This window comes from Schistosoma haematobium, chromosome ZW (assembly GCF_000699445.3).
Source record: "Schistosoma haematobium chromosome ZW, whole genome shotgun sequence".
Lineage (NCBI taxonomy): Eukaryota > Metazoa > Platyhelminthes > Trematoda > Strigeidida > Schistosomatidae > Schistosoma > Schistosoma haematobium.
This window is the reverse complement of record NC_067195.1, coordinates 71,190,686-71,215,553: the sequence shown is the minus strand read 5'-3', so window position 1 is coordinate 71,215,553 and position 24,868 is coordinate 71,190,686. Positions and strand designations below refer to the sequence as shown.

The 24,868-nt window shown below is 30.3% G+C and overlaps 1 protein-coding gene across 1 annotated transcript in view; it reads right to left on the bottom strand.

Annotated features, from left to right (window-relative positions):
• MAP3K5 (Mitogen-activated protein kinase kinase kinase 5) overlaps positions 1-24,868 on the bottom strand; it is a 64,160-nt gene that overhangs the window by 27,855 nt on the left and 11,437 nt on the right. Inside the window, exons 9-18 of the mRNA XM_035732654.2 lie at positions 23,742-23,901; positions 20,588-20,675; positions 15,786-15,861; positions 9,891-10,194; positions 8,875-8,970; positions 6,253-6,340; positions 4,978-5,111; positions 2,725-2,852; positions 2,340-2,434; positions 950-1,088 (exon numbers count right to left, since the gene is read on the bottom strand). Of these exons, the coding sequence (XP_035586091.2) occupies positions 950-1,088; positions 2,340-2,434; positions 2,725-2,852; positions 4,978-5,111; positions 6,253-6,340; positions 8,875-8,970; positions 9,891-10,194; positions 15,786-15,861; positions 20,588-20,675; positions 23,742-23,901 (1,308 nt within the window). The remainder of the gene's footprint in view (positions 1-949; positions 1,089-2,339; positions 2,435-2,724; positions 2,853-4,977; positions 5,112-6,252; positions 6,341-8,874; positions 8,971-9,890; positions 10,195-15,785; positions 15,862-20,587; positions 20,676-23,741; positions 23,902-24,868) is intronic.

Sequence of the window (24,868 nt, the reverse complement as noted above, 5' to 3'; positions counted from 1 at the left end):
GATTGATTAAATTATTTTCGAACAGCTGATTGATAAATTACATTTGAATTAATTATTAGATAAGTTTTTTCTCTCCATAGTTATTCACATCATATGATGATGATGATGATGATGATGATGATTCAAGATCCCTGTTTATCTGTTTTTATTCTGTTGTCAATAGATATAATAAATTCACAGATAGTAAAACTTGATTATTCTCTTAATAAATGATATAGTTTTTCTGTGGCTCATCAAATACATAGTGAAATTTTTGATTTACCAAAAGGCACATAGTTCTATGATTAAAAATATTTCAATATTAAACTTGGCGAATTTGATCGACAAGTGGGTGATTGAATAAATTGGGGGTTGTAAAACTTCAAGAACATAATTCCTATCACTAATTTCTTTGATAATTTTGTTGTAGTATAATAGCTCGCTTGTCAATAATTTTAATTGTGAACACATTCATTACTCCCTGAATAGCTGCTTTCATTAATCTACTGATAATCAAGAGGCTGCGGTTTGTTTTCTTTATAGTTTATAGTATGCCATCATTATTTGTATCATAAATTGTATTTTGCAAAATACATAATGGGTTATTATGCTAAATTGAATAAAGCTAACAATGTAACCCAATAGATATAAAGTTTAAGCGCTCGTCATGAAGTCGGGAAGTCCTGATTCCAGTCGCTGGTCGTAGATAAGCACTACTTAGTCCCATACTAGGATAAAATAGCTGTTTAGTACTTTCTGAATTTTATTGGTAAGGTTCATCCGTGGAATAAACAAATTTCTGAACAAATTAGTATAAAATATAATTTAAGAGACTGTTAGTCTGAATACAAGTGCATATACTAAGAAAGCATTCTAATAAGGTTGAAATTTCAGTGACATTAATTTTGTCAGTACATTCATTATTTCAATGAAATTTTTGTCAAATATTTATGGCATGAAATTTACCTACCTTTAAATGTTTGAGCTCGTGGAATCAAACCTGCTAGTCTTTTTGATGCTCCAAAATCTGTTATTTTCAGTTCACCTTTATACATATTAACGAGAATATTATCTCCTTTAATATCTCTATGAATAATTCGATTTGCATGCTTTTTTAATAAAATATAATATGGTGATAATCATTAGTAGTGAAAATGAGCGGTATAAATATATTTTATTACAAGCTAAAAATAATAAAGTTGGTTGAATAGTTGAATAAGACCGTTTATGCTATATTGATATGATTAAAGTAATAAAATGTATTTAGGTAACACTAGTAAAATAGATATTAAGTTTCACTGATATATGAATGTAAGTTTTCTTATTCAATTATTCTGTATTAACAGATGAATAAATAAGGCAAAAACTGTATCGAGGTAGATCGTAACATGAAAAATCAGACACCAATGTTCATTGATTTACTGGTGGTGACATTTTTTCACAATAGTTTGTTGATTGAGCTGTTTTATCATCTGAATTACTTATAATTGTTAGAACAGGTAATTAATGAACATGAACAATTTTATTCTTTCTTAAATTGCGTCCACCGTTTGGGGCTGAAAGTCAACTAATTATTTGAGATTTTCGGCTAAGCAGTGCTATTTGTATTAATAATTACTACACAGTTCTTTTTATTTCTGATACAGACTACTGAAAAGTAATGAGTATGCTTAGAAAATAATGGAATTTCTCAAACAGACTGTACTGAGAAGTTATATATCATACTAGAAAACTTCGGGATTATAGAATTTATACATTAGTTTGTCATTTTATTTAGCTACATAAATAAATATTACTTGTAGAGAAAATCAATGGACGAATGAAAAATGAAAGAATCATTATTAAAATAGGTAAACATTAGAGCGATCTGGTAGATATAATGTTTTTAATTTTTGATATCGACAGTGAGTAAATATATCCCATTATTAACTGTGTTAAGATGTACCTGTCGTTTTGTTTTATTAGTTAACTACGTAAAAACCTATTCAAATTGAATTAAAAATTATTAATTTCGAGTGTTTCTTTTAAGTTTAACAAGTGGTCATGAGCTGAATCCATACAATACTAACTTTATATGATACTGAATATCGGATATAGGCAATAGCCAAGCGTCTATATCACATTAGGCATTCAAACTTACAGATCCTGACTTATAAATGCGTTAGCTAACTCGGAATGTCTCAGAATACACTAAATACGTAAAACTAATGATTTGAAGCTGCGTTTGATCACGAAAAACTGTTTTATGCGACCTACCTTGAGGTGGGAGTATATTTTAGTTCGTAGAGGATGATTCCTTGTAAGTTAAATTCAAGGCATATTGTGAATCTTATTACATAGTTTTAGTAAAAAATACTCACTAAATACTGTAGACCTTCCAATATTTGTTTTGAATAATTTGCCACTGTTTCCTCTTTCAAAGCACCATATTTTGAGACAAGTGATGTTAATGACGCTACAAAGAAAAGAGTATCAATTCAACACTTGAAATGACCATTCGATTACTCATTTCACAAAAAAATGTTCAATTCGTTAGTGATATCAAATTAAAAAGAGTTATTGAGGCGGAAACATTTAAAGAAATGTATCTATCATTCAACCATAATCGTGAATATTAAATATAGCGTTAAGCTTTTTGATCAATGCTGATAAGCATATGAAACAGAGAGAGTTATAAGGTCAATTTAGTTAGGGTTCTAAATTAATTAGAATAAAGTAGTTACAATTACACTGGACAAGACGTACCGCCAGGAACCAGTTCCATAAATATCATAAACACTCCTTCATGATCCACAGATCCAAAGTACTGTACAATGTTTTTATGATGAAGTCTTGAATGTAATCGAATTTCATCATGTAGCGGTTGAAATTCCCTGAATGAAAACGAAAATATAGAAGAATCGTTTAGTTGTTCAACGCTATGAAGCAAATTACTTTATTTAGCGAAATGTTTGCATCAAAATTACAAGTACTAACGTATTCCGTAGAGAAAAACCAAAAACGATTAATATAGGCAATAGTATTGACATATATTTACATAAAACAAAATTTCTTAACGTTATGCTCATTTAGCAAACATATCTGTTATCTTCAACTCCAGGATATATGAAAAGGTGAGTTTCTAGTGAAGTTATCTGCTGAAGTGATATATATATATATATATATATATATACATCGCCCCAGTGGTTAATAATAACAAAATACACTGATATTATTAAGAAACTAAGGTGATTTCTCATGAACATTTTAAGTGGCTTGATTAAGTACAATAATTTGTTGATAATTGAGTCCATAACAACAGTTATATAGATCTATTCTGACAGAAATAACTTTTTTTAAAAGAAAAAATGACTTCATTGGACTTTGGAAGGGTAAGGTGGAAAAAGACTTCAATCACATAATGATTTGGTTACTGTCTAATGACAAACGTCAAATAACTTGCTTATAGTAACGTAACGCATAAGTTAAGAAATTTCAACTTCCTATCTATCTTTTTGTTTCCATCTATGATAAACATAAATCTGTCAACTAAAATACACAGTTTCTATACTAAGCATGATAAATCATGTTTAAATAGATCAGGTCATAAATGACAATATTAGATAGTTTATTCATGCTTATTTATTCATTAACCAATCTATCACACCTTAAAATAATAAATTATACTTTAATAAAAAGATATTTCTCTAGTCTTAGATACTCTTCATCACGTTTATGAAAAACCTCTTTTTGTCATATACATTTTATCTGGAATTTGTTCAAGAAACGTTTAATTCTGTTTGTTTATTTCGTTTGTTTTTAGTTATGAAGGTTAAATGTGTATTGACTTCATTGTCTGTGAAACGTTCACATATATTTTGTTCCAATTGATCTTGTCTTTATGTTTGTAAACAAATAAATGATTACTTGTAGCCAACAAAGGTTATCTTATAATTTAGTTAAAATTCTTATATTTTCTACATACGTTTAAAATCAAAATATTAAACAATTTTATTCTATTTTCACGTGGTATAAACAAATTATTTTCTTAGTGAAAACAATTTACCATCTTTTTTCATATCGCTGTTATTTAGTACTATTCTACTGCATTTAGGCAGTTATATTTTGTAAAAGAGATTATAGTAGAAGTTTAGAGGTAAAAACACTTGAATAAATGAACAAATAAACATTTAAAAAGGAGAATAAAATCTATTTATTGATAGTGTAATATACGTTTTTCATGATTATATAGTAGTTTGTAGGTAGTAGTTATTCTTTAATTGAAAATTGATTCGACAAATATCAACAATTGTTATCATAAACTGATGTTTTGTAATGATTACTTTAGATAGAGTTGCATAAAGAAAGATCTGTGTAATCTGAAAACTGTTGATTTCTAGATGTAATTAACATCTGTTCATCATGATTGTTTGAAAGTAATTAATATCACAAACGTTGTGTGTAAAAATCTCATTCATGTAGATTACCATTGAAGAGAACGAGAACTCAGGTGGGGTAAACCAGTTTTATGTTTAATGAATAAATGCACAGTCGATTAGCAAAATATGAAAATCATAAATTAAGTACATCATTTGTACATTTTCTTTGCGTTGCCTTTATATGTCTCATTATTCTTTTATTTCTGTTGTTATCTCGATCGCTCTCCAATTTCCTTCCTTTTCTCTACATTACAATCTTCTGCTGCTAGGTATTCCACTTCCGACTGCTGCTACACACTACTTATATAATAAGTAGCTAAGTGACATACACCACACCGCAAAAAAAATCAATTTACTAGCAATACAATACACTTATTTTACAAGTAATGATGTAGTAATATGATGTTAAATGGGTTTTCCACCTGTTCATGAAAGAAATACTCATTAAAAGGCCATGGGTTTGAAACATGGATTTTAAAATATGTATCTGGATCTACATGTATCTATGCATAACCTGGAACTCGAAGAAAATACATTATCTATTAAATAAATGAGATGATGCAATAATAATTTATCATACCTTATATTCACTGCATCAATTTCTTTGATAGCCATTTTAATTTGCTTTGTGAGGTCCCAACCTGTATAAACCACGCCGAAACTCCCTCTACCTAGAATTTCACGTTCATTACGATCATTCAAATCATATGTCCACTATAAATATATAAATTAAAAAGAACAAATTCAATGGAATTATCAATTGTATTATAATGTGCCACAATTGAAATCATAAATAAATGTCATTAGTTTTTGTGAAGTATACTATTCTATCATGTCAAATTGTATGTAGGACTAGAATTCTTTTCTCATGACAAATACACAATAATAAGTACTGACAAATTTTAACTCCTCACATAAACAGCAGGAAAATATAAACCGCAAGTACAATAGTATGATGATTTTCATCAAATTTTGAGCAAATCAGCATAAGGACAGCTAGTGATTTAGTTTTAAAATATTAAACACAATAGTATTTGGTAACTAAAGAAGTCTGAAATGTAACTGTAAACATTTATTTGTATTAAACTGTTTTGACTCCGTTTTTCCAAGATCTGGTCGATGAATTACATCTAAATTTTATTTTGTATCATGTTGTTTTTGTAATCATTCTGATTGATATTTAGTTGTAGGTTTAACTCAAGAAGGGTTAATGTACGCAGATTTTATTATTTTATACACAAACTAATATCAACACGTGTTTAGTTCGATGTGAATGCCTATTTAAACCTGTTTTTTAAGGTAAACTTATTGAGACCAGAAAACAATTCCTTTTACTGATGTTTACAGTGTAATAACTTATACTACCTATTAACAAGAACGATTAGAACTGTTTCGTTGGAAAACACTGTAATGAAATGTAGCTGAGTTGGATACTTATTCTTTATTATCTTTATGATAAGATGTGTAATGTTCTTATGAAGTAAGATCAACATTCTATTTACAATCACTGAAGTTTAATACTAGGTCATATATATTCTCTGTATAATTCACATTCTTTGCTTAATTCAGTTAATTCTATTAATGAACATTTACTTATACATATTTCATTATTTATGCACGGATTACATAAACAAAGTTATATGTTCATCCAAACAAACATGTTTTTTTTCTGAATTATTTGGATGACCTAGACAGTGTTTGAATGAAATGAGAATTTGAAGTGTACTGTGTGTCAGTTGATCTATAGATACATTTTATATTCATGACAAATTATGTTGTGGGTTGAACTAGATTATTTTCTAATTATCAAATTAAAAATAAATGAAGTAAACAACTTTTTAAAATCAAAATATACTTTAAATGGTTCAGAAGAATGTTCGTCTAGTAATAAACCAGAATTTTCCTCTTCTGAAAAAAGACAATCACGTAAGACCGTATAAAACCTTTGAATAAAAAATGGAATAATTGAAAAAATTGACATATTAAGCAAACTTTATTAATAGATAAAGAACAAAGTTTTCGAAAAAAATATTGGATTATATTCAGAAAAGAAAAATGAACGTGACAATGCTTGAAATACTGAAGTTTTTATTTTGTTAGTTATAAACATTATTTTGATGAAAACCTTTTTTAACTGAGATTATGCTTTGTATTCTGTTGATATGAACCAGCAAGAAACTGTTCGCATTAAAGAAATTAAATGTCCACAGAAATTTGTCACGAATTATTGAAAAGTGTTTACAAAATGACCCAATAATCTAATTGTTAAAAAATCTATTTGCATCTGTATTAAGACGATGCTATTAAGGAACTTCTTCATAGCCCAACTTTCTTTTAGTATCCAATACCAAATGTTTTTTAAACCAATCAGAAAAATGTTCAATATGTTTTTGAGATTATCTTCAAATATGTCTTTGAATTTATGTATACTTATGATGCCAAGTTTATAGGAAGGACTAAAAGAAAGGCATTTACATATCCATATCCATTCACAACTGAGTTTTAAAGGAAGTTTTTACTAATGCGATTACCCGGGACCTAATGGGCAGTTAACGTATTGAGAACATAAAAAAATAACCAACAAGTTATGAACGCCTCATCTACTCTCTTTTGTCAATGCTGTCAAGCCTTCTCAACTTGACCTTTGTATACAGAAAGACAATATAGTAAACCCCACATTGCTATGGTTCAATGTTTATAGTGATATAAAGGTCAATTAGATGATCTCTTTATTTCATTCTATACATTTTTGCCATTGCACTGAGATTCACTTGTATGGATTAATTTAATTTCATATATAATAACAAGATGGCCTCATTACATAATCACTCATTTATTAAAAAAATGTCTTTCATTTTGTTCTTTCATTATTATTCTCGACATTACTTTATATGATTTCATTTTGAACATTCAAGTACTAGTCATTGTTTACAATAATGTTAAATATGTTTTATCTTTTTCCTGTTTCTAATATTTTTCTGTGTTATTTCGAGATAAACTGCACGGACTAAGATATGGAAAATTCTTTTTTAATAACATAATATGAAAAGTCATAAAATAGAATAAATGAATTTTATGCTGCAAATCTTGTCATTACTGGTTTATTTAAATTTTGCAAACAAAAGAATGAATGAAATTAGATTTTTAATTAACAAGCTTGAAATTGAGATTGATAAGATCAGAATTTTATGAAAGTTTGTAAATATTATTATCAACAGTTGGATTAATAAGTTCTATTAAGCGGATTACTAGATGGATAGGTTATAATGATGAAAATAATAACATGTTTTTGTAGTATCTGAGTGCAAAGGAAGTTGAATTTCTGATGTTTAACGACTCACTGAAAGTCGTTTTTATAAAGAACCACCTTTTTAAAGTCAATGTTAGCTTAAATAGTATATGGAACAAAGAAGGTCAAGCAGACATCTGTGAATAGGATATCTAAGTCGAAGGTTATTCTCCAAAAGATGTTTTTGTCCGTTAGTGGGGATGCAGATGTGTTTGAAAAAAATGTGATATTTGTTGTGAGCACTATTGGATTAATGTATGGTATTGAACATATTTAACCTAACGATTTAGATAGATTACCTAGGTAAGTTTTTTACAAAAATATCTATCATTAAAGGGATCAGCATTGATAAGATTTGTAATCTTTGGCATTTTAACTGATACCACTAGTACACTGCTCACGATATCCCATAAAACTCTAGGATTTTGGAAGTCAATACAGCATATGGCTATTTCTAAGTCAAAGGATATCCAAATAAAATACAAAATTAACCTAAAGTATACAGTGAAGCAATTCAGAACGAGAAAGGTTATGACGCGTATATTAAAACATGGTTAAGTGTTAGTGTTAGAGGATTAGGGTATTATAGTAAGGGTTTTCATCGCAAACTGACATCAGCTTTAATGTGGAAATCATAAGCAATCAATAAATTAGCTAAGATGACTAACAACTCAAAGTAGTTCGGTTGGTACTCTATGTTTAACAAGTACAATAATATTTCCTCTTTCTAACTGATTTTTATTAATCTCCATAACGAGATACTTGTCAAAATATTAATGGCCATTTTTATAATCCTAATATAATCGAGTGATTTTATCAGTCAGTTAACTGAAAGGTTGTCGAGCTCAAATATGCAATGAAATCATAACATTTTTATGTGTTTGTATTATATAGTTAGTAGAGTCCCTAAAGCTTACGGAGATTATTGATTTCATAACCGTTCGGTGTAAATAAGTGCAATTTAAACATTCAGTTTACTACATTTAAACTTAATGAATCATGTTTCGACATTGTTTGAATCCAAGAGCAATTGTTTAAGTGCTTGTACATTGCTTCGATTGTTTGTCATCATATTAGCGTCTATATAGCTACATATCAAATTACTGGTTCACCGAATGAAAGTCAGGGAATTAAAAAAAATTTTTTTGAGTTAAAGTAATTAAGGTAAGATCAATAATTAATACTTACTGCATTTTAACTTTTTCACAGGAAAATGATATGCGGTAGTTTGGTAAAGAACAGGTAGTGTATAAATAAACACTGCGACTATTATTTTCTGTCATGCTAAAAAGAATAATAAAATCTAATAGTTATTATGTTGGAAATTGAGAGAAATTCATAAGTTTTTAAATAGTAAAACAAAGTATAGATGACATCCAAATAGTTTGGAGTTAATTTGAAGATGTACAGCAATAGAATTATCTGATATATTTATTAATTTAAACTCAAAGGCTTATGACAAAAAAAGACTTGGTTTTTTATTAAAGAAACCTATTGTTATTTATGTAATGGTGTATTATGAATTATATACTAATGACTGAATAAAGCGAATATAAAGAATGGATGGAACATTATATATTTTACCAATCTAATCAAATATCATATCCAAGGTGTTTGGAATTTTAAAACACTCTATTATTAGTGTGATAATCACTGGAAAACCAAAGATCTTTCTAAGAAATATTTGTAATCTTTTAACTTGTAACGATCTTCTTTGGATATGCCCATATCACAAAATATACTCCATAACTGCCTTTCCAATTACAAGCAATTATTGGTTACATTTATTGTCTTAACTGATAAATGAGTTTTGTGGAGATTTTAGGAAATTTCACAGGTTGAAATCATGAGTCAATTGAAGCTAGACCACCATGGAAAACCTGGAAGCACTGGACGGCCGTTTCGTCCTAGTATGGAACTCCTCAGCAGTGCGCATCCACGAACCCGTGCACTGCTGAGGAGTTCCATACTAGGACGAAACGGCCATCCAGTGCTTCCAGGTTTTCCATGGTGGTCTAGCTTCAATTGACTTATGATTTCAACCTGTGAAATTAATTGATAAATGTTAATTGTTTTTGGTGAGATACATTCCAAATTAGACAGTTGAATAGTGATAATACTTTACCTACTTCAAAAACAAATTAGTTGACAAATTAATCCAGTATGTATAAATCAAATGAATAATATATTGAATTTCCATTTACCTTATACCAATAATATCTTCGGCATTAAATATTAAATCTTCTTCTTGACTATGTTCATTGAAACGTGGAAAATGTTGACGCATAGTTCCACAATTTTGTAAATCGACTGATTGCACGGTTGTAGATATTGTATAGTCTAGATCGTAGAAGATAACGCGGAGATTTCTTGGAACAGCATTTATATTCACTTGAATATTAGCTGGTTTCATAACGGTACAATTTTGTTCAGTTACTAAGACTGGATATACTATTCGTTTGGTATAACTTTCATATGGTCTAATGAATGAGTCATATTCTGTTTCATCTAAAAAACAAATATTGAAATAATGAAATGTGTTTGTTTTGCAAAACGTTTATTATATACTACAAGTAATAAGCTATGACATTTTAATTTGATCTAAAAACGTAGGGGTCTTAAGTAAATACGAAACGGATTCACGTAACTGACATTGCCTAATTTCATCGCTTAAACCTCGTGTATATCCGTAACACAATTCGGCAAGTCCGTCATCGTATTACAGAACATCATTCGTCATGGTTAAGCAAAGGACAGGTAAAAGTGATTAAAAGTTCTATTCTTTCTCACTTGGTTGACACAGGTCATCAAGTTGGATTGAATAATTCTTTTAAGGTTATCTACAATATCCCATCAAATTTGCCACATGGTATACGAGCGCGCCTCTTGCACGTTGCGAAAGCCATCGCAATCCATGTTCACAAACCTCACCTTTGCATTCAAAAGAGATTCGTACAACCACTTTCTCTGCCCTGGCCATCAGTATAAGATTTCCTTCAAAAGAACTATTTTTCATACTTCTTCCACTTGTTTTTTTTTAAAATTTTGTTTCTGTTGCTTTTGAACTTTATAACATTCATCTCTTGATTCTTACGTAACTACTATCCTATTGTCCATCCATTAAAAAAAATTCTGTTCCTTCTCTTTTCATATATTACGCAACGTAGCAACTTCTTGATTTAATAATTACTTTGAATATTAATAATCCTCTTTCTTCCAACTACTCAATGTTAATTTAAATGTCATTATGTAATTATTACGTAACGTATCCACTCGATGAGTATTATATCATTATTGCAAACCATATATATATATTAGTGTAGAGCCATGATGAAAAACTAATTGAAAAGAAATTTCTTCACTCAATTCGTTCCTTCTTTAATTACCAAATGGCAAAATGGGAATTTTCACACTTTTATTTATTGGATGGAAATAAGAAGATATTTGAGGTGATGGATATATGCGTTGTGATTTTAAAGGTAAATCGTTTGTACAGATATCCTATAAACTAAACATCTTTAATGACTATCAGTTAGTGTATTGATCATATTTAGTAAACGTTTAAAAATTGATCTATATTATGAATTTACTGTTAATGGTCTTTTTCTTTCAAATGATCGATATGACAGTCAGTAACCTTTAAGATTAACAGATCAGATCATGACAAGAAACTATTTTACTTCTGAAAGTAATTTGTAATCAGTTGTCTTTTAAGGACTAGAAAGGTGAAAAAGGTAATGATATACATATATATATACCATCATGAGTTTGCGGAGACTGCAGTTTTTTTGTGGTTTAAATTATGAATTGACAATAGCTAAATCATCGTTTAAAACCCGGAAAAACTAGATGGTCATGTTGCCCAGGATGGGTTTTCAATGGTGGTCTGGCTAAGAACAGTTTGTGCTTTAAACTGTCAAAAGTTCACAGACTCCACAAATCCCCCATACTGTTAATAATCATGTACTCATTAGTAACTACTTCGAAGACATGACTCCTGGAGTTTTAGTGAAAAGCCGTGACCATTGGAGTCCAATTTGTGTCGGATTTGAGCCAGTTAACACTGGAGGCAATGAATGAGGATTGCACAAAATCGTGAATTAGTTGGAGTTATAAATTAACACCAGATAGCAGCTCACTGGTCTAGAGGTTAGGGATTCGTGGGCGGAACTGAAGGTTCTGCGTTCTATTCCAGTACGAGCGATGGTGAGTGCACGCTACTGAGGAGTCCCATGGTGGAACGAAACGACCTTTAAGTGACTCCAAGTTTACGATAGATGTCTAGATAAAGTTAGTTTCCGACTCAAACTGCGAAAATTATATATATGTTTGTAATAGATTTACGTTACTGGGAGTTATTGAGTTGGTATATAAGCAAAAAGGTGATATTTTGAATTAGTTTACTGACAATAATTTACGTTCTTTTGTTGAAATTTTCAACTATTCGAAGCACGACGTTCAAATACAATAATACTTCAATCTTATAATCCATTTGATACATTATGGTCAGAAGACTGCGAACACTCAGATTTCTAACAGTTTCTGCCTTTAAATGAATATCTTTAAAACGAAATAAGGCGTGTTTCCAAACTATTCTAAAAAAGTTTTTAAAATGTTTGAAACATCGTTGTCTGTTATCGGGATCATTTCTTACATTGTGACATCCACTAAATATTATTGAAATGGTGGAAAATATTTTCAGCTCATGCGATTGATTTAGATATTTTCAAAACCACAAACTTACAGCCAAGGAGATACTAAATAATGATGTATTTCGATCTCATGGCTCTACTCACTTCATCAGAAATCAAATTTTACGAAGATATCTTATTTTAGCAACTCAATAAGGATTGGAACGGAATAGAACACTCAAAAACAGTTATTGAGTTTGATAAAACCCGCAGATCTATGTCTTACAACATATTTTCAAGTCGACAGTCAAATTTTTAAACAGATAGAAAGAACTACAATGAGACAAGCGATATCAGGAATAATCGGTGCAGCTGAGATGCATAGATTCAGGAACTGGACCAAGGTCTTGGATATGTTATGTAAACGCCATGTTATTTTAGAGAGCAGTGAACACAAAAATACTCATAAGATGAATAATAACCTTTTTAACGGGATCAAATTTATAGGAAAATAAGAATCAGAAAACAATCCTATCGTTAAATTCTTTTCAACATAGCAGACATAACGACTTTGGAAACGCAAGCATATAGGAAGCCAAGCCACATAGGCCAAATAACAAACTGTAATAGTAACAGTCTAACAGATCAAAGGAAGACCTGTCCAGAATAATTATGTAGAAGAGTCAAACTCGCTGAGGATCTATCACTACATGGAAAAAAAGATGAACTCATTATCTATCACCCGTCGAACGGCTACCCCTGGAGCGTAATCAAAAAGTGTCTGCGGATCCACGTATCATCAAAAGATCAAGTCCGAGAACCAAGAAACAGATCGTTCTTCCACATAAGAAAAACATCTCAAGCACAATCAAATAGGATCTGAAACTATTGAAAATTAATATCGTTCATAAACCAACTCCATAATTTTATCACATTTTATGCAGACAGAATGAGACAGCAGCAAAAGTAAACAGATGCAACATTATCTACAAAGCAAATTGCATCAGCTGGGAGAAACATTATTCAGAGATTATGGCGAACTGTCATCAGAATTGATTACCTCAAGTGGTATTCGTCAGGGCTGCCCACTCTCCATTCTTGTTTAACTTCGTCGTTGACGTGCTTTAAGAGGTAACACTTTCTTCATCTAAATTTCCAGGGGTTGAACTTCTACCGGGAGATTCACTTGTTGACTTGGAATATGCCGATGACACAGTTCTATTTGGTGAAGACGCTGACAAAATGTATAGTCTTCTGACCACTCTAAGCAACAATGCAAGCATGTTCGGGATGCGATTCTCCACCTCGAAATGCAAAATGGTACTTCAGGATTGGGTTGCATCGACACCCGAACGAATGAAAGGGAGTGAAGTAATTGAACGTGTCGATCGCTTCAATTATCTTGGAAGTCTCATCAGTCCTTGTGGTCTGGTGTGTGACGAAATCTCAGCACGGATACAGAAGGCTCGACTACCTTTCGCCAACTTCCGTCATTTATTGCGTAGGCAAGAGATCCATCTACCAACCAAAGGAGATGTTCACTGAGCAGCACTTTGTTCCGTCCTACTTTATGGCAGTGAAACTTGGCCGGTAAGAGTAGGAAATATTCGTAGGTTACTAGTATTCGATCATAGGTGTATTCGAAGCATTGCTCGTATGTCCTGGGACCACCGAGTAAGTAATACAGTACTAGGTAAGGATTGATGAAGTAATGAAACTTCATCAGTTGAGATGGCTGGAACATGTGTTACGTATGCTCAACAACCGACTGCCCCGATGTGCAACGTTTCATGGTGTAGATGTAGAACGGAAGAAAGCTAGGAGTGGCTAGACCAAAACATGGCGCGAATCCATGAAGTCACTGACAAGTGGACTGAGACATGTTGGTAGGTGTAGACTAGCTGGTTGGGATCCGTGAGATGATAGCAACCGCTGGTTAGATACCTTGAATGAAATAGCTCAAAATCGTTGGTAATGGCGCAGGTGCATCCACACTTTGTGTTCTCCCAAATTCTAATCTTCTGAATTCTTCATGTCCCTTTTTTTCCTCTTTCCAAATTCATTTCACTGCATTTTACTCCTTGAATAACATCTTCAGACCCTAGTCTTTCCGATTACTGCTTATACTCTTACCACCTCTACCACTACGGGATTTGAATTGACAACTGCATCTCTGTGCTAATGTGGTATGGCAACTTGAAGTGGTGTACGTACATACGAAGTTCTACGTTGTTACTGACTGGCTGATATTATTTAAACATAGTGAACGCCTCCTTCACCTATGCATACGTTAACATAGAATAGCAGTGAAGCGATATGATATGTCGTTTATATTATTCTAATTGGATTACAATAGATCCGAAAATACCACCAATATCAGCGAATTACTAGAAAAATATCGTTTAGATAAATCTTCAATAAATAGAAACATCGACACAGATTCAATTTACTAACACATATCTAAGTGGTCAATCAGTCACATAGATGGAGGTCAACTGAACGAGTCTATCAGCAAGAATTCGAGGACGAATAAGGACAACCAGTCATGGACCAGGTTATGAGGACAATTTGATTTAACGCTTGTAGAATGACTGAAAATGTTGGAAGTGGATAGGACATACATTACGGAAATCATCAAACTGCATCACGACGCAAGCGCTAATTTGGAATCCGGAAGGGAAATGAAAAAGAGGAAGGCCAAAATACACACTGCGTCGGCAAATGGAAGCAGGTATCAAAAGGATGAATAGCAACTAGAAAGGATTGTGCAGGACGGGTTTGGATGGCGAGTGCTGATGGGCGGCCCATGCTTCTCCACGAGGGGTAACAGGATTAAGCAAATATGTAAGCACTCAACAATATGAAAATAGTGTGGTCTGGTTAGACCAGATCTTTGAATTTCTAGTAAAATAATGTTCTTCCTTGACATGACAAGATGAAAAGACGACAGTATTTAGGTCAATAAGTTTTTTGCATCAATACAGTATAAACGTCGTTCAATATGACAAGTGTAAACTTCCATGTAGTATTACAATCGTATTCTCGGTATCAATTCAGATTAACTGTGTTCACTGTGTGTTTTAACATTAACTGAGAGTATTTTCGCAAATATGTGATATTTCTAGGTATGTGTAATGTTGTGATTTTGTATGTGGTTTTCGGAACTTAGTTAGGGACATGTTCTTGCAGTGTCGACAAATCTTAATTGCTCCAGTTTTTCGTGTTCTTAGTCTGCATCATAGGAATTTCAGAGGTTACCGTTTCAAAATATAAGCAGTAGGATTGAAGAACTGCAGTAGTTCCCGATCGTGGCGTATAAGCAGAAAGACTGAGAACCTAACAGAATCTATACAGACATAGAAGCGAGGACATGTCAGACATAAAAGAAAGGCCCCCCAGATATAACGCCGAATCAATATTCTTATTTTTTGGTATAATTATTCTGTTAAATTTCCAACATTAACTTACCCGATGCAATTAAAAATGAATCGCTCTCATCAGTATCACACACAGTAGATAGAAACTCCATCCAAAAGTCAAATAACTATAAAGTGAACGGAATATGAAGAGATAATTAAAATTAACGTGTGTAGCGAGCACATAAAATCATGAAGACGAAATGATAATCAATCTCTTTCCTTTTTTTCTATCACAGATAAAAGTGCAGCGGTGTTATGTTAATTATGATACCTATTTCTAACGATGTCACCAGAGGAAAATTCGTCATTATGCTAAGTTATATTATTCGCGGCAACTTAAAATTTGAAATTTTGGTAACCTTGGTTAAGTCTTTAGTGAAGTATTTTTAATATAATTGAATTCATAAGTTTATGAATATCATCAGTATGGGTTAAAGGAATCTTTTTTATTTACACAATATTGATAATGAGGATTTTAACGAATCGAAGCTTTTATGAAAAAACTTAATTTTCTTGATTGAATAACTTGTTTACTAGGATGTACTAAAAGCTTTTCGGCATCTCGGTCTAATGATAAGCTAAATAGTCACTTGAGGCTGTTATCTTAAAAAGCAACTAAACCATGATGTGCTACTGGTTGATAATACTAGTGACTGTTGGAATGAGTTATTTCACTCGCTACTTATAATCAGTTCTTGTCGATAATCTACCAAACTTTTCGTTTAAATTCTACTTATTGAATACACAATTCCTTGAATGTTGTATTTCTGTCCACTTGATTTCCCAAACTGCTTATTTTACTCAGTGAGGTAGGTTTCATCAGCATCTTACAACATTAAAAAAAATGTCAGTCCAGTTGATAAAGTATCAACAAGTTGGTTATTATTCTTTTCATTCTGTTTTTCTATCTTCAAGAAAAAAAGATCATGTTTTTTGCTTATATGAAATGTGTGGCTTTAAGATGAAGAATTTCTGGACTTGCGTGTTAGAGCAATTAATAGATAGTCATTATGATATCGAATAAAGTCTTTTTCAAATGTATTAAAGTTGAGTGGGTAAACTCATCAAAGATAACTTGGTTTTATCCTTGTTACCTAAAGATTCAGTATCTGGTTGAAGAAATATACAAGAATTATTTGAGTGAACAGTTTTAAACCAAACCCTTTAGTTTAATTCCAGTACACATGTATATGATTTTACTAGCATAAAGTCTTCCTGGTTTAGTAATATTGCAGAATCAAATCATAATCAGTTGACAACACTGTCTAAGACATTCAACAAAATAATGTAACATGTTTGAATATATAATCATCGCTGTGTGGTTTGATTTCTTTAAGGGAAATGAGTTTGTTTATAGAACCAGGATTTATCTGAATATGTTGAAACAGAAGTTAACTGAATATCTTTTAAAATTTAAATTGTTACACAATGTTATTGATGAGATATTTATTATGTTGAACGGCAGTGTTGTGTTATTTGGAATTTGCATGAAAATTAGTACAATGATAACTTCATAAAGATAAAATATATGCAAACACATAAGGTAGAAACTGAATGAAATATTTCTAAAACACCACATTATGATCTCTACAAACTAAAGTATATAATTACCCATTGTAAAAAAGCACATTATTTGAAAGCATTAAGTAGCATTATGAAAGATGTTTGGCAAATACATTATTTTTAAAGCTTATTTTTTAAATAATTCATAACATTAATTAATTTCTAATAAAAATGATACTACTGACTACTACTTGTAAACATAATACCTAAACAATTATTTCAAATAAGTTTACTGTGTACATAGATATGATAGTATTGATTACATTCATTTAACAGTAGACATATATGTGTAGAAACAGATTTGTTTTTCTATTTTTGATATGAAGTCTTATTATTGTCGCCAAACACAATTATTGGTGATAAATTATTTATGTTTTGTTCAATAATATAATTTATTTCATTACTTAGAAGTAGATATCATCACCAAGGTTTAGCTTGATAATTTCAAATAAGTTGAGGATTGAGTAGATTGTTATAAATAAAAAGTAATATATTTGTAATATCCCAATGAGTAGAAAATTCAACTTAACTTTTCTACTCATTAGGATATTACAAATATATTAGTTTTATTTATTAATAAGAAGTATTATTTCTGATTTGTCTAATTATTAATTATTTATCAAATATACATAAACTATGTGGTTTATTATGCCAAATAATTAGATAGAAATATCTTTATTCTTTTAATCAGTAATTTATTTATGGTGTTAGTATGTGAGAAAGAACTTTGTAATTTACGATAAAATAATTGTAAACTAATTTGAAAGTTGGACAAAGATATGCAAGCAAATTAATGTAATATCTGTGTCATTTATGTTTAAATAGGCAAGCAATATATATGTAGGATTTTTCACTATTTGTCAGTAAGAACAGTAATTAATTACGTCTAGAATACATTTTACTTAAACATTCAATTTCATTCATTTTTCTTTAAACTTATTAGCAGTTATAAACCGAATACTATCGATTTTGATAAAGTTTCTGGCATTTAAGTATTTCTGTAGTAAATGTGTTGATAACAATCCACAATTACGTAACAAAAAGACACAGAAGTAGTGTAAAAAAACGGATATACGTCGTAAAAAACAGTAATTCTGACCATATGTCGTAGTGTATCCACTAGGTGTTTACGTGAATTTCCTTTTTCTAAATGATCCATATATTTTAATGGTAGACTTCATGACAGAGATAAATACTTTTAGAATTGATAAAATACAGTTATTTATATGGAATGTTTGGGGATATTATTCCGTTTGCAGATCACTTAAGTCACTGTGGACTTTGGGCAGACATGCATTGAAAACTAGGTAGTTGAAAACGTGATTTAGTTATTTTGGTCGTGGGTGGTGCTGTTAAGACTTACAATGGCATAAATGAAACAATACATCTTAATATTCATTTATTTTCCAGCTAAAGTCTATCCATGCTTCAAACCACTGGTTTGCAGTAACTTATTGTTTGTTTCTTATGATTTGCAAACTATCACATAAACGTCATCAGTAATGTTTCTATTTAAAATTAGAATGTTGCAATACGGCTTAATTTGCTCGATTATTCATCATAATGTAAAGGTAGTCGTCTCATAAATTAAAGTCGATTTAAAAATCCAAATACGACGGGAAATCGTATGAAGAATATAGTGAGTTAAGGCTTTTCGTACGAAATGAGAGATTTGTCTAAATAAAGTGATTAAAACAAGATTTGGAAAATTTTTATTACATACCATAATTAATGAAGTTTAGTTTGAAGCGACATAAGAAAAAAGTGGAACTTTTGTTCTTCTCGCTTTATTTAAATTTATCAAAAGATCAAGATGTATGAAATAAGAGAGTTATGTTATTGGAAGAGAACCTTACAACCAATAAATAAGGTACTGTTGTCACTATTCCTTGACAGTTGAGTAAAGTATTACAATCACATTGTCCCCTTTTATAAGGATCATTTACAAAGTCGCTGAGCAATTTTAGTCTCGTTTTTAAGGGTTGTATAATTAATTATATAAAATTCTATTAATGCAATTAGTTATCTTTTAAAGAATTTTCAGTTGTAATGTAGTTACTTACAATATGAGATTATTTTCAAATAAGATTTCTTAATTTTTTCTGCGTTCCTATTTCTGCTGAATACCGTCAAGTACTAGTTTGAGTTATTTTCTCAGGAACGTGTAAAAAAATGAACGACTCAATAAAAATCAGAAGTTCAGTTCCTTTAAAACTCACTACGTCTTTAATTTACTGTGACATTATTATCTTCCATACAGTTCTATACTCGTTATATAAGTCAAACTGTTTACCAAATAAAGTAACTGTAAATTTTCATTGTCAAGTAATTTAGTAATTCGTGTTCATTACTTATTACTATGGAAACAGGTAACTTTCAATCTTTCAAAAAATCTTCCAATCCATGTATTAAAGTTGGTTATTTGTAATACAATAGCTTATTTTGTGTCAATTTCAGTCGTACATATATTAATAATATTAAAATATTAATGCACAAAATAAACGAGTTTTATGAATCCGTAACACTAATTTAATTGCACAAATAAGCCTGGTAAATATGTAAAAGTATATTGAGACTAAAATTTAAACTATTCAATTTTATTCTCTATGTACAGGACACATCAATTAGCTTTGATCTTAACCAGATAACAAAGTGATATTTATTTAAATCATTTTTAATATTATTTTAGTAGTCTCTACGTGGATATAGCATTTTCCAAGATGGGGAATTTTATTAATATGATATTGGAGATTACTTATAGGTTAAATTATATAGAAGATAAACAGCTAGTATAATTTAGCTAAATAGTTTAATGAAACATAGAAATATTAAAAAAAGTCCTCAAAAATGGAAGAATAATTTTTTTAATGTTTGTTATACACTTTCAATCTTTATCCATCAGTGTTTAAACCTTGTTTTTATTTGGTATATTACTTGAAGCTATGTTACATGATCAATCTAAAATGCCTATCGGTACCTAACATTTAATTGGAGGGATAGCTGAGTTCTTTTTTGAGAATGGTATAGCTATCTAATAGATAGTTATAGTATGACATGTTATAATAATTGACTGTGGTTTGTAAATAATAACTTCACTTGTAAGTACAAACCTTAAGCTGAGTGAAACAATTGTATTCTAGAGTTTTTAGTAAGTTATGAAATAATAAATTCTTTAAGTATTTTACTCAGAATAAATTAAAATTAAATAATCAATCATTGTTGTTTCTTTCACACCAAAATTCTGTGTTCATTTGAAAAAGAAAACTGTGAAAAAGATTGTTCTTTTACTTTTTGTGGTTTTGCAATTTTGTTCTCTTCTGGTGGTTTACGAAATTTGCAGATCATTTTTATGTTACCCAATGTAGATTCCAATTCCCTATAAATGATTTTAAGAAGTGAGAAAATAGAAAAAGAAAAAAACTGTTTAAATAAAGTGTATACTTTATTTTACACGTTGAATCCACATTGTAAATATGAAAATTAACTTATTCATATGAACCCTTCAATAATGAAGTTACTTAACTTTGAACAAAATATGTAACATTTAGGTAAAAATATGAATCAAAATAATTGGAAATGAAATTGAAAACAGCATCTAAATATCGTAAACGTAGAATGTCTTATATTATAGAAAATTTAGAATCAATAGAAGAAAATTAATGAACAGATAGTAGCTGTTAGTCGTTAGAGGAAATTAATCAATTTGGTTAAATAGTTCTATAATTCCAATAAATATACAGGTGCTTTGAGTTAAACAAAACTTTGTATTTCAATTCGCTTACATTATTTACTATGTAAATTAATAAAACATATTATGTCCATTTTCTTATTATTCTAATCACGTTGTTTAGTTTTACAAATAACCTTTGAGAAAACGAATAGCTATTTGTAAGAACATAGGATAGATTAATGAACCTTTACTGTAGTATTCATTTGCAACATCTACCATGTTTTACCCAATATTTCATTAGTTAGCTGAACAGTTATTAAATATTTGATGTCTCTTCAGTATGATATTTTGTATGTAGACAACTTAGTTTAATTAACTGGTCAATTTATAAAAAATTAAACCAATTACAAGAGAAATCAAAATATTTTAGAGTCAATAAGTATCTGTGATCAAAATAAAAAATCTTATTACCTGAGTGAAGTACAAGGATGATTTATCAAATGATTTACAAAGTTCTAATATCATGAGACTATCTTTATTTGTTAAACTACAGATACTCAGAAAGTTAGACAGAGACCTTTATAAAATATCGTTCATTATATTTAGATAAATCTTTATGAATAGTCTTTGAATGATCGATATAGTTATACCATTCTAGATATTCTTGTGCTAGATGAAACAGTTCTTTCATATAATTTGACAACATGAATATCAAATTGGAATAATCATGACATTATAAAAGATAATTAAAAAACCTAAAGATAAGTAAATTTGTAGTGTTGGGTAATATTTCTTGAAACTATTACAAACATTTGATATAAAATGTTAGTCTGAGTGTAATTTACCACTTTACATTTTCTTTTTTGAAATTGTATGAAGTAAATTACGATTTTAGCTGTTTTGTTCACTGAGGTAGATGAGCTAAGTGCCAAAAAATATGGAAAACTTCACGGTTTTGCTTTTTAAAATCATCGTTAAACTGCCTAGCTTAAAAAATGCCAACAAACGCTTCCGTACATGATGTATATCTTTATCATCATACACAACTTTAGGCAGAGATGAATAGTGACTTGGAGAAGAGTATGGGAGGCGCATTTTATGCTACTTCGAACTTATCGTCTGAATGTTCTTGCATTCATGAGTGAATTTTCACGCTGGAATTCGCAGCCACTCCAGTATGCTTCAAATGCCATCGGCTTATCAACTTAGATACTGAGCGCAAATAACCATTAGCTTGTGAAACGGAGTAGATTTCAATTTATATATGTTGGTTGCTTTAATCTGCCAAATGATTTTCAGGACTGCTAATAATACAACATTTATTGACAAGCATTTTTCAGCTGTTTCATTTATATAGTAGTAGCGTGGACCATAGTTAAGTTTTTTTCGATTTCTAGGAATCCAAATAACACAAATGCTTCTGTGTATTGAGAACATGCAAAATAATCGGTGAACCAGATGGATATTATTAAGGTGATCAAATTTATAATTACGTTATCAAGTGGAAGAAACAAACATTCACAATCGTATTGATCAAAATACCAAATTACTTTTGATCTCATCAATGCACTTAAGTTCATACTGAGTTCTCGGAAATATTATTCATCAAATTACTCAATTACTCTAAACAGGTAATGACTGAATATTTAGATAAATGTTATCCATTACACATCCATTATTTAGTAGAATAGCATACATTCTTCCAAAGATCAATGCTTCAGCCTAAAGATTAGAAACTTCCTAACAATATCCAATACAAGCTGTTTTTTGTTCCCCAGGTTTACAATACATTTCTACGTTATTTATACTTATGTATATAAAATTGTGCAATTGTGTCAACTGCCATATTTTGTTTATGGTACGGTATATATGAATCAGAAAAATGTTTTTATAGTCAAAATTTATGATATTTGAAATCAATCAATTTTTGATGCGCATATATACATCTGTACAAATATGTTTATGAAGCGATTATTAAAAGCCTAATAAATAAATCTAAAGATGTTTTCATGTGATTTCGCAAACGATTTGAAAGGTAAAAATAAATGTTTGAGAATATAACAAAATTATATCTAGGACAATCAAATAACTTAGTACTACATGATTGTAGGTAGTCAACAGGAAACCTTGAACCTGGTATTTGGCACTCGTCATTGAAGTATGCCTGATATCGTGAAATAACTGATGGTCCTACTTGGATTCACCGTCTCAAATGCCATCACTAAGTTATTCGACTGTTAATAAACCTTCTGTAGGACTCAAAGTCTTACACTTGATAGATCATTGAGCAGCGGTCAATGTTGGCAATTAAAGGACATTAATTGCTTCACGGTAATTGTTTAACTTTACTACTGATATTAGTAGTTTGGTTGTACATGTATCACAAATGATACATGTTATTCATGAGGAAAATTGAAAGTGATGAAACTATGCAAGTTAGGTAGTATATATATGCGTATATGGAAATTACCTATAGTTATCGAACATTTGGAGACCATAGATTACTTTATCTCCGGCTCATCGCTGACAAAACTAGGTTCGCTATTCACTTTTCTCTCTTCACATCTTACAAAGCAAACTATTCTACATTTTTATGATGTTTTTCATTCTGATAGTAAGTGGAATTCCGAACCAATAAACGACTTATACAAAATCTTTATTTATTGAATTAGTAATTTTTTCTGCGCATTCTCCAAGTTATTTCGTTGAATGAAAGTAGCAAACATGATAAAGATATATTTTAGGTGGAATATTTGATTTAATGAAACATACCAGTCAGGTGGATCTAAAAGATACATTCGTTCCACAGCTTGAACAGCACCAGCATAGTCTTCACTTATTACGCGTACCTCAAATAATGTGGCAACATCCCAATAGTCATTGATTGTGGAGATATTTCCTTTTTGGCCAACACGCAAATTCAGTGTATTACCTAAATAGTAAGAAAGAAAAACGTTTCAATAAATAATTAGCTATCTTTTGATTGGACTGGTTCTAGAACTACTGAAAGTGGCTAGCTTACATTGAATTTAGGTTTCAGTCGACTTGGCACTACTTCACGAAGTTTTAAGTGGTTAAGATTTTATTGCACTAATCCAACTGTTAACCCTTTCCGTGTAATTTGTACTTAAATAGACAACTATTTTTTTCTAAATTACTAAAAGCTGATAAATTTATGCTGATTTAGAAGATGAGAATCCCCTAAACATTTAAATTTTTAGGTCGTCCGTGATGTGGAATTTATTTTAGTTATATCTCTGTTTAAAGTGTAAAAAAAAACAAATTCAAAATGAGGAACTAACTTATTGCTGCCTACTTTATAAGGCTAAAAGTAATTAAAGAATTTAAATTCCGGTAGTTTAATTAGTCATATCTACTATTCTCTTTAGTACTCTTGCAGTAAACGAGAACTCAAGCGGAAAGGACCATTTTATTATTCAGTACAAAATTACAAAGTGTTTTGAGTAAATTCGAAAACTATACATTAAATACACTATTTTCGCATCTTTATTTCAGTTATCCTTTACATACTTCATGATTCTTCCAATCCTCTTATTATTAAAATTACTTTCTGCTTACATTCCTGTACTCTTTAATTCTATCTTCTCAATATTCTGCTACTAGGCATTGCACTTCTGATGGTGTTTCATACTACTTATATCTGCCAACATAAGTAGCATACATCACACTGATTCTTCTGTATGACGTAACTAGATTGTTGTTTTAAAGTTTCATTTTAACTTTATACATGACATCTGAATTGAATCTTAGTCAAAGATCAGTCAATACTTAAAGTGTTGTTAAATTTCAAGGTTACAGCATCAATAAGTAAACCAGTTAGTTATATCCATCGTAACCATGTTTGCTGGTATTTATTGATTATACATTGGCATGTGATA